Source organism: Echinops telfairi, unplaced genomic scaffold (assembly GCF_000313985.2).
Source record: "Echinops telfairi isolate 266 unplaced genomic scaffold, ASM31398v2 ScPeMD7_443;HRSCAF=831, whole genome shotgun sequence".
Taxonomy (NCBI): Eukaryota; Metazoa; Chordata; class Mammalia; order Afrosoricida; family Tenrecidae; genus Echinops; species Echinops telfairi.
Window position 1 is genome coordinate 13,946,561 of NW_022104341.1, and position 11,806 is coordinate 13,958,366.

The 11,806-nt window shown below is 33.8% G+C and overlaps 1 protein-coding gene across 1 annotated transcript in view; it reads left to right on the plus strand.

The window, feature by feature from the left end:
* COL11A1 (collagen type XI alpha 1 chain) overlaps positions 1–11,806 on the plus strand; it is a 227,649-nt gene that overhangs the window by 118,025 nt on the left and 97,818 nt on the right. The window contains exons 30-35 of the mRNA XM_004699558.2: positions 1,466–1,519; positions 8,023–8,076; positions 8,198–8,242; positions 8,372–8,425; positions 8,543–8,587; positions 9,847–9,900. Coding sequence (XP_004699615.1) covers positions 1,466–1,519; positions 8,023–8,076; positions 8,198–8,242; positions 8,372–8,425; positions 8,543–8,587; positions 9,847–9,900 — 306 coding nt within the window. The remainder of the gene's footprint in view (positions 1–1,465; positions 1,520–8,022; positions 8,077–8,197; positions 8,243–8,371; positions 8,426–8,542; positions 8,588–9,846; positions 9,901–11,806) is intronic.

The window sequence follows — 11,806 nt, forward strand, 5'->3', positions numbered from 1 at the left end:
ATTCCTGTCTTAACTGAAATACTAAAGTTAGATTCCACTGTATTGAGAATGCAAATAAATTTCCTGTCTGGATTTTTTTAAATGAACCCGAAAAACGAAAGGAAAAAAAATAGAAGTATGCATCCTTATGTAGTAATTAACAAAGAACATAAATAACTTTGTGATCTAAATTAGGGCGTCTCATTAACTTTGAAATTGATGGCATAAAACAAGCTTTGAGAGCATAAAGCACCTAAAGGGACATCATTATGCATATGCTTCCTAGGACTTGTTTGCATATTTGCCATCTGAGTACTGCTAACCTATGCAGTGTTGATCTTGAATCATATAACTCTGGTTCAATCTATAACACAGTCATAAAGAAAGTATGTTCTTCATTTCTTCCTTTACTTCATCCAGCGAAATAATTATTTTTGCTTATGAAGTACTGCTCAGATTTTAAGGCTGGATACCATAATTTGATTGTTTTTTCATCTGTTTTATTCAAATATGCTCCAGGAATAAAATACCAAATGCCTGCTAATGTTTAAAATTTTAACAACTGATGTTTTATATCTGAAGTGTGTTTTATAAATATCTTAAAGAAAATAGACAATAAACTTCCACATTTTTCAATTTATTCATTTAATAATTTATTTGATGCTCCATCTAACTGCATGATGCCATTCATGCTTTGTTGTGAAATAAATTGCAGGGAACTAATTTTGTTAGGATAACATTTTAAACCTCATGGTATTTGGTGTACATGTTTGAAATCTGTTATAATTTACAATGCATTTTAGCACTTGCAGCCTGAGAAGTAATCCCATTGTACAAAATAGTCACATATTCAAGTACTCATCTATAGATGCTGACAGTTCATAGGAAGTCACTATTTAGCTATAGCCCACAACACTTAGTATATTCATTCAACTTCCTTTATCCAGATATGAAAGAAGACATTTTGCTCCAAATTTTGTTTAGAATTTCTTATTATAGTTACTAAAACTTTAGTTATTCTCTGAGTAAAGTTAAATAACTGAAGATTACTTGCTATCCCTTTGTAAACATCCTTATATTGCAAACAGAATTACTTTATGACACATTACTTGCAATAATATTAGCTAAATATAGTTCCAGCTCTATCAAGTGATTTCAAGTTGTATTTTAATGTTGATAAAGCTTGAGTGTTTTATTTAGTCAGGATGTTTAATTTAAGTCAGGTTTCCTTACAGGAGGCCCTATAATGTATCCAACATGGGACATGTTCAACAATTTATGGAATTAGATACATATTCATATACACATTTTTTTCTATTTTAATGAAGAATTACAATGAGAATAAGGTTTTTGTTAAACATTGTAAATCTGCCTTTGCAGTTTGAAAATATTAAGTTTAACATACAGAAAAGTAATGAAAATAATTTTTTAAATATCTGTCAACTTAGAATATTTACATGATGATGATGATGATTTCTAACTTTAGGGGAAACTTGGCGTTCCAGGACTACCAGGATATCCAGGAAGACAAGGTCCAAAGGTAAACCAGTTTCATATTCTATCAACATTTTGTCTCAAAATTTAATGACAATGCTTTCCTTATAGGCAGAGATAATGAGTCTTGGAAATATAATTTCACAAAGGAAAATCATAGGGAATCTGGGTGTCTAGAGGGGTAAAAAACCCAGAGTTTTAGGTGGTGATAGATTGGAGTATTTAGGACAAAGTATAAAGGAGGACATAATGCAGCTGGACAACTGAGAATTTCTTAGAACACTAACATATGCCAGGTGTTAGATAATAGGTTCTGATTTTGTTTTGCATACCCCAATGGCTTGAATTACCTACAACTTGATTTATTTTAAAGAAAATAGTTATAATGCACCTTCAGCCCTGTGAGTCGATCCTCAGAACAACTTACCTGAGTTTCCTATTGTTGCTGTAACAAATTACCAAAACTTGATAGCTTAATACAATTTTATTTTCCCAGTATTCTGGGAACCTAAGATCAAGGTGTTGGCAAGGTGCTCCTGCTGAAGGGTGTAGGGGAGAGTCCTTCCTCGCCTCTTAGAGCTCCTTCAGGTCCAAGTATTCCTTGGCGTTGCTTTCATAACCCCAATCTCTGTCTCTAGGTTACACAGCCTTTTCTGTGGATCTGTGTCTTCTCTTTTGTTTCTGAAAAAGACATTTGTCTTTGAATTTAGGACCAACTCAGATAATCCAAGAAGATCTTATCTCAAGGTCATTAGTTTACTTAGATCTGCAAAGATTCTTTTCCAAACAAAATACTATCCAAGATTCCAGGGATTTGGACATGGGCATATATTTTGGGGCAGCATTATTCAGCCTGTTACACCTTCTAGATCCTACTTTTGACTATTTATAGTTTGCTATGAAAACTTTAAGCATTCAAATTATTTTTTGCCAAACCATTGAGTCAATTCCAACTCATAGTGGCCCTATGGCTTAAAAGAGGGCTGCTCTTTTAGGTTTCAGAGCTGAGCCCTGACCTCTCTAGGGGCAGAGAGTCCTGTCTGTCTTTTCCTCTGAGAGCAACTTGCAGATCTGGAACCACCAAGTATGTATTTATTGCTATTTGTTGACAACTCATGATTCTGTCTGGCAACTGCTGTGGAATTGTCTGAGGCAATTAAAATACAGAAACCACACCCACTAACAGTACATTTGATAATGCTTTATGTATAGGAAGGAGGAATGAATAGGGGTACAGAGAGAAAGAAAGAGGAATCAGCGTTATTTATAGATACCGATCCCCCATGGCCAGCATAACCCCCTCACCATAGTCAGTACAGGATACTTTCCTTGTGCCATATCCTAGGAAAGATCCCGTTTCCTTATTTTCAGGAACAGATAAAAAGTGGAATTGGCCAGGTGCTCCCTGGTGTGGCACAAGATCAAGAAGCGCAAAAGTCATCATGTGCCCCAAACAGAGAGGAAACATTCGAAGAATGGGCTAAGATTAAGACCTCTGTTTAGACAGCCTGAATAAGGAATAAAAAACAAAGAAGCCTCCTAATAATCACAGAATACAATAACTGCTTGATTATGTGCCATTGTCGTGATCATTGGCATGTCTGAGTGCATTGTTTGACTATGTATCAATCCATATCGAGAGTTTACATCCTTTTACTTTAATTTTTTACACTCTGATTAGTCTTTCCTGATAATATGTCCTAAGTAAGCAAGTCAAAGACTTAATTTACTCTCCCCCACCCCAAGTTTAGAACATTTACATCTTTCTTATACTCATTGTCATCAGCTCCTCAGAGCCACCCAACCTCCCCTGCCATGCCCCACAAGAACCCATGAATGGAGTCAGTGTCTCAATAGCTCCACCCAAACTGAATATGCTACACAGAGACAAAACAGAACACTGCAGTCTGCATGATAGCAAGGGCGTTCAACACCTTGGTCTCCTGTCAGAGGGTAACCACCAGAGGCTCATCTATGCCTGGACCCTGCAAATAAGTGTTTTTTTCACTCCCATTGTCATCCACAGCTTTGAAAAAGCCTGGTGTTCACAATTTAAACTCGGATATCATTCCCTCCTTTCGGGTTTGGATTTAATCATTCACATATTTTGGATCTCACAGGCTAGTGTGCCTCTTTTGTGTGGGCCCAGTTGATGCTTCACTGAGCTGGCTGCATGTTCAAAGACAAGACTTTAAGACCCTAGATCAGTGGTTCTCCACCTTCCTGATGCTGCGACCCTTTAATACAGTTCCTCATGTTGTGGTGACCCCCCCAACCATCCAATTATTTTCGTTGCTACTTCATCATTGTAATTATGCTACTTTTAAAAATTGGGTGACCCCTGTGAAAGGGTCTTTTGACCCCCAAAGGGGTCGCGACCCACAGGTTGAGAACCACTGCCCTAGATGTTATTCTTTCTAAAAACTAGGTACCATCTAGTTTTTATGCTACAATTTTCTATAGCACCCAGGTTTTCAGTGATCTCTTCATGAGGCTGAGCATCAAGTATGGTCATGTAAAAGAATTAATTGTTCTCAGATAGGGGCTAAAATTAAGTGTGAGACCCCAGTAAATTCATATATCTACATTTTATATAGGTCCCTGGTCCAGTTAAAGACATCATTAGCATTTTATGTTTGGCAGCATTGTCAATCATCTTCCTGGGACAAAACATAATTCTATTGGTGGTGCTATTAATTTAGCCAATGGCATAGAATTTAAAACACTGTTGAGAATAGAACACTACACTTATGGACCAGGTAGGAACCTCTATACATGGATTGTTGGTTTTTACGGATAAAACTCTGGAGTGGTTGGCTCCTAAGAAACGTGCCCCCCGCCCAAAAAAAAAAAGAAACGTGTTCCCCATATTTCTTCTGAGAATGATGTTCTTGTTCGTTTGACAGCGCGTAGTGTGTTCACTATTTTCTACAGTCTCATTAGTGTTGAAATGCATCAATTCTTTGTGTCTTCCAGCTTTCACATAAAACAATTGAAAAGACCACGGCCTATATCAGGCGTATGTGACATTTTTGTGACAGTAAAGTGACATGTTTGCATTTTAAAACATAAAGCAGGTTTTTGCAGGACATTCCCCTCATGCCACAAGTCCTTGGGGTTCTTAGCTTTGGGGTCCATGACACTCACTCTGATCCAGCTGGACCGGCGTACCTGTGCACAGGCATGGGCCCCATAGTTCAAGGGTTTCCCTTAAACTCACCGTAAAAAGGTGTAAAGACGACAGTTATGAATTAACTAGTACCTTAAAATGGCTAAATGAATTCATATGTAAATTATGGTTATTAATATTAGATGCCATTCTTTTAATTATATATATGTGAGATCATCTGATTAGCTAGCTAGGATAGTTGTCTAACTTTGAACAGTTCAGGCATGACAACTATAGTACACAGAGTCCAGTCCTAGTGGATCGAATACCACTGAAAATACATTTACTGTGTCTCATGGACTCAGTGGGGAGTAAAAATGTCTGCTTTCTGACGAATGTGACGTGTTAGAGTGTGCGTACACTCACTCATTGTCGTGTGATGGCACTAAGTTAGTCTAATGTGAGGATGCTGCAGGCCTGGCAGGGTTTCACTGTGTTGTATGTGGGGTCCCTATGAGACAGAAGTAATTCAATGTCACCCAACAGAGGCAACCATGCTAGTTTAAAGGAGCTTTAGAGTAAAAGTAAAATGTTATTGCCAATCAAATTATCTTGCTTAATATAAGGTAAATATATCTGAAACACTTAACAGGATAAAATTCATGTCACTTATGAATTTAAAACTAAGTATGCATCATTCATATTTCTCTAGTTACTTTGAGTACACCAATTAGAAACCATTGCCTTTTACATTTTGTCTATGATCTACTACCCTGCCTCCTAGTTACTATCCTTCTAAAGCTTTAGAATTATCCCAGAGATTTTAAGTAAATGAAGCCAGTCACTGTGGGCCCCTAGAGTTCACATGATTCGTAGATTATTTTGTGAATTCAGATTACCAGTTTGAATTGCAATTGTAGTGTTCTTTTGGCTGATTTCGAAACACAAAAAACAATCATAAATACCTTTAAGGAGCACATTAGTCTGCCATGTTTGTTTTACATTCTGTCTTTTTCTATTTTTCCTAAGTCCTCTGGATAATATTTTTTAAGTTCTCTTTTTTAACAAAACACAACAGAAGGACTGAAGGGAAATGCCTCTTCCTAGAACAGTCAGGCTTTCTTTTTTTCCCTTTACTATTTCATGCTGTCTCACTCTTTTGTGTTCATTTATTTTATATTAATTTAAAAAAATAAATTTTCTATGATTAAAAAGCTTTTAAGTATTTCAGTTCTGTAACATAAATGATGGAAATTAAACATCACTGATAGCTCTGCAGTTTTTCCCATGTGGATGTATTTTGATTAGATTTAAGTACTTATTGTACTAAAAGTGAAATCCGCCTGCTAACTTGAAGGAGTTTAAGATTATACAAAGATACTGTACTTTATCCATGTCTTAGTGGTAATATAAACCATAATAAATATTCAAGTAAATGCTACAATATATATTATAAAATGATAGATATTTCAACAAGTAAAACCTATTTAAAGACAGGATTAATTATATTTAAGACAGAATTTTACATAATTTCAGGATTTTTACATTTATTGACTAAGGCAATTTTATCAGGGCCTTTTGGGCTTTGATTGTTTTTTATATAAGAAGTATTACTTTTATGTGAGGATTGTGTATTTTGTTGATAATTGCTTAGGTAGGAAAAGATAAATAATATGCCACTATAATAGAAAGTATTAAGTTAATGGATTAAACACTTTTTCTGTTTTCTCTCAATTTCTTAAAGTAGAAACCAGGTGATAAATTGTTTATTATAAATGATACCAATTCATAAGAACAGTTTGTTTTATAGAAGTATCTTTATTAATTTAATTAGTTATCTATTTTACTCAGAACAGCAATGAAGACTTGTTCCTGAATAAACTTTAATAAAAGTAATGGATAGGCAATTGGATTATACTCAGCTATCAAAATTTCATAGTAATAGTAATAGTCAATCAAATGTAAGTCTATCTAATTCTCTACAGAAAAAGGGAAGAAACTCTTAAGTTCTTCCCAAATCTAATTTTTAGAGGCCTTTCTCATAGTACGTGTTTGTTTTTAATCTTCACAGTTGTTCTCTTGTGGAACGCATAGTTAGCGCTGTGGTTCTGGGTTATCTGTTATAGAAAGAAGCTGAGTGGTGCATACATTGGGTTATTATTTTTACCATAAATTCCGTAAGGTTCACATATACTTTTTGTTATCTTCTTTAATCGCATTTGTGGAAAGCTAAACTTTGCTTCCTAATTTATTCTATTTTGTGATATACTGATTAAGATGAACGATTAACAGTCATAAACCAAAGTACTCCTAGAGCAGGTAAAAACCTGGACCTATGCACATGCTGCAATGGGGGATTTTGCTATTTGGTATTATATTATATTTTACATTATATTATATATTATATTATAGTCCATCTATAAAATTTGGTTGATTGTTGACTTAATGAAGAAATACTTGTCATGTGCATATCCCAAGGCTCAATAGCTACTATATATTTCTGTATATTATAATAATTGTTATACCCTGTCTTCATTTGTCCCAAACTTACAAATTCCAAAGTACTATATTGTTCTCACTTTAAGGAAGAAAAAGTATACTTAAAGAAGATAAGTAATATACTCAATTCGCACAAGTGATGGTATAATAATTATAAATCTTGATTTATGTCTTGAGAATTAGAAAGTTAATGCTGGGATATCTGAGTTAGACAAGTAGCTATGTGTAAGCACATTCAAGCAACAACAGAGAAGATGGAAGAAAATTTTTGTATAAATTATTTGATCAAGTTTTAAAGGTGTACAGACAAAGAGCTGTTTCAAAATCCTGCTTACTTTTTATTATTATCATTCATATTGTAATATCTTGTGAAAGATAAAAATCAAAATATTCTGCATATTTGTTTTAGAGATTATACATATAATATTTTAATAGATATATGATGTTTCATAAGAATTCATCACCTTTGAACATCCAAGTATCTTCTGAAAAATGATAAAAATAAAAAAACAATAATGTAAACTGATAAACATTTTCTAAGTCTTCTACTTTAGCATTTTATTTCTCATATTTGTGAGAAATAAGTTTTTCTTTAAATTTAAAGCACGTATAGAATTACAAGTAAAACATATTTTAGCTAAAATGCCCATTAGTTGCTAATTTCTAATTGGAAAATTATTCTATTAATTATTTTATTTTTAAAGTTGAAGAATAAAATATGTCTTGTCAATCCTTGCTTTCAATGCTTGCAGGATTTCCAAACTCATGGTAAGTTTGTTTTCAAATATATGAATCAAGTTTGTGTGGTAACTTAAAGCAACATATTTTTGATTTACATATTGCCAATTGTGTCAGGAGCACTGTTTTTCAAAAAAAAATTAAAGCTTTCCACCAAAACTACTAATAACTTTTCTCTATTGCCATCTTTATTGTTATTGTAGGGTTCCACTGGATTTCCTGGGTTCCCAGGTTCTAATGGAGAGAAAGGTGCAAGGGTATGGTCTTGTTCTAGACTCTTTCATATGCATTGTCTTGCATGCATGCCACATGTTAGCATTGGTTTCATATTTATTGTAACATGCTTCCTACTGAAAGTACCGGAACTGTCTTTGGCAGGGTGTAGCTGGCAAGCCAGGCCCTCGGGGTCAACGCGGTCCAACGGTGGGTGCTGTGATTTTAAATGATGAATGAAGTTTTAAAACTTTAATTTAGTAATTCAAGATTTTTTTTCAATTATGAACTTCGATTCTATGCCTTACTTTTATTGCCCTCATCTGTTCTCATAATCAGGGCCCCCGAGGTTCAAGAGGTGCAAGAGGCCCCACTGGTAAACCTGGACCAAAGGTACTGTAGGCATTTGTTCCACTCTGGGCTTTGTTACAGGCTACTTCTCCCAGACAAAGGGTTCTATGAGAATGAATCAACTCTGATTTTTCTTATCTGTTATTTTTCTGGTGTTAGGGTACTTCAGGTGGTGATGGCCCCCCAGGTCCTCCTGGCGAAAGAGTAAGTAGGATATAGCCATAGAACATAAAACAAAGACTTAATATTTTGCAATGGGTTATATTTATGGAAAAAGTACCTCTATCTGCAAATAGATTTAGACAATTATCAGCAAAGTCCTAGTGAAAGTTCAAAAGATCCCTGTTCTTTAAGTTCTTCTTTGAATAAAATGTTAAAATGGTTATATCTTAGTAATTTTATCATTAAAATGACAGAATAGGGCCTATTGGCCTAAACTAAACTCTCAAACCCAAGAAAAAAACATTTTTAAAATATGCATGGAACACCTGAGCTCTTTAATGCATTCCTCTTGCTTTTTGTATTGATATGCATTTTGTCCAGTGAACAAACAGTAGCATTATGTTAGTGAAATGTGATCTACCAGTAGCCATTAAACCACAATCGATATAAATTCAAATCAAGATAAAACATCTATTCCAGTAAATAGAAAAACTATTTAGTAAATTGATTTTCAATTGGTATAAAATAAAGCTAAATACAGATGAGAAAGCATGAGCTTTTTTTCTATTTTTGGCTTATTTGGTAAAATGCATTCTTGTAGCCAGACTTCTATGCTGTCATCTTGCAAATATTTAAATTCAAACATCTTTATGATTGTCAGACAAATTAAACTTATTTTTTAATATATTACAATGGGCTTCAATGTTATGCAACCACATATTAAGATATGTTTGTATATTACATACCAATATTTCAATAAACAATTTATAAAAGGAAAAACAAGCCCTTGGTGTGTCAATCAATCAGAATTAATGAGTAAACCTTAACTGTCTGTTTCTAGTTATGACACACATATTGGTAGATAGGTACAAGGATACATGTTTATTAGAGTTGTATTGAAACTTTGACTTACTTAATTCACAATACAGTAAAAGAAAAAAATGTGGTTTTGTCTGACTTCTAACTTCGAAAGAGAAGAGCGGATCAAGATAATCGGTCCAAGGCTCTCAGCTCCCTTTGCGGTGGTCAGACATCTCTCTACTTTCCAGCCTATCGCCATTTCTGACTGCCCCTTGGTACTGTTTCTTCAACCTTTTCTTTTACCCGATTCTTATACCAGCTTTCCCACATGACTCTGCTCCTCCTTCCCAAGACTCTCAGCTTTCCCACTCGCTTGATCAACACATTCACTGTAACAGCTTCTTTCTGCAGCCCAGGAAGCCTACCATACAATCTCGCAATGTAGGAGACATACCTAGGAAGGCATATTCCTAACTTTCCTTGATGCTCTTGATTTTCAGGGCCCTCAAGGACCACAGGGTCCAGTTGGATTCCCTGGGCCAAAAGGTCCCCCTGTAAGTACCATAGTTTCTACTTTTCTTTCTTCGTTTTTCTAATATTGTCAAATGTTTTGAGTGATACTTTTAATTTAAATCTTATATAGGTACTGATATTGATGGAATCTCTATTGATATAAAGTTCAAATTTATATCATTTACTAATATAGTTTATATAAATATTATCAATTATTTCAGAATATAATCTGACCTGATTAAATATTCTTTCAAAGTATATTAAGCTAGAACAAAATAATTACCATTCAGTTAATCACTCCTCTACAATAATGAATATAATTGATGGCAATAATATTTCATTTCTTACATAAATTAGAACCACTGCCTTCAAGGGGATTCATACTCATAGAAATTTTATAGGATCGAGTAGAACTACCTAGTAGGATTTGTAAGGCTGTCAATCTTTACAGAAGCAGACGGAAGCAGCATTTGCCCAAGGAGTGGCGAGTCGATTCCCATCATTGACCTTTTGGTTACCATCTAAGCACTTTAACCATTGTGCCACCCTGTTACCAATGAGCTTGACCCCCAGCCAAAATGTTGGAGGTTTGAATACAATTACAACCATGCCACAAATAGAGGATTTGATTGGGTATATCTCGGTTCTGAGTATTGAAGTTACTATCAAGGACCCCGGAGATGACAGTGCTGCTGGCCGATGGACCACACTTCACATAGCAAACTTCTAGATCACTTTGGAAGAAAAAAAGCCTCCGTTCTTTGTTTATTCTTTCAAAACTAAATGCAATTAAGATGCTCAGCTAGTGATTGTAGTACGTTCATCACAAGAATAAAAATAAAAATTTTAAATAAATCACCACTACTATTTTTATTCATACCCTGTAACTTTTATCTAGAACCACTTTGATAATACATTTTGAAGCTATATTTCTTAAATGAATTTTGAACTAAATTTTTGTTTCTAATGCAAATTCAATTACCTTTTTTAATGAAACTACAACATGTACCTTGAATGAGCACATTATTTTCAAATTTTAATGCATACCACTCTTTCAAAATTATATTAACTAATTTTATAATTCCAAGTAATTATAATTAACCAAGTGGGAAATACTAGAATTATTTCACAAAGGAAAAGTTCAGAAACATACCAATGTCAAAATTTTATTAAATTTTTACTTAGGGTTGGTTACATAGTATATTTAAATTTTTTAAAGCAATTTAAAATTAAATAAATATGTTTATTATTTTTTTATTGATTCTGAATAGTTCTCTGTTTCACTTATTAGTTTAAAATTTGACTTTAATTCCTCCCTAAAATGAATTATTTATTGTGGAAATTGAGCTTCCTAGTATAAGCTGAAATATTGATTTTATTAAATGTTGAGGAAAATTCCCTTAGATATAGTGCTTATGGTGGTCTTTTAACACTAAACTGTTTTACATCAGTACTGTAAAATTTTCTATGTTATAGTGTTATAAGGATCAATGCAAATAGTAGTGTAAGACATAGTACTAATACTATCTGTATATTATGCTACTTACTCATCGGTTCAGTGTGTTCCAAATGTCTTATCAAGGCCATCTGTACAGTGTTTATAGCATGTAAATAGAAACAAAATTCCAATAATTGTTTCCAAAATATTTCCATAAGTATTCTGAACTCATGTGCACCATGTGCATATATATTATGCACAGCATAAACCAAATGATACATACAGCCTTAACATTTTAATTTCAATTATATCTGTAAATACTTTTAAGGATTATTTTCAGCATGCAATATAATTTTATTGTCAAGAAAACAATTTGATCCATTTTTTCTCAGATGTTTTCAGTCTATTCTTCCGTACACATTTCACCAAGTTCGAAAGCAGTGCTTATGTGTGCCTTATTTCTCTAAGGAGAATTAGAAGGGTAATAATTGCTTCTACCTGTGAAATAC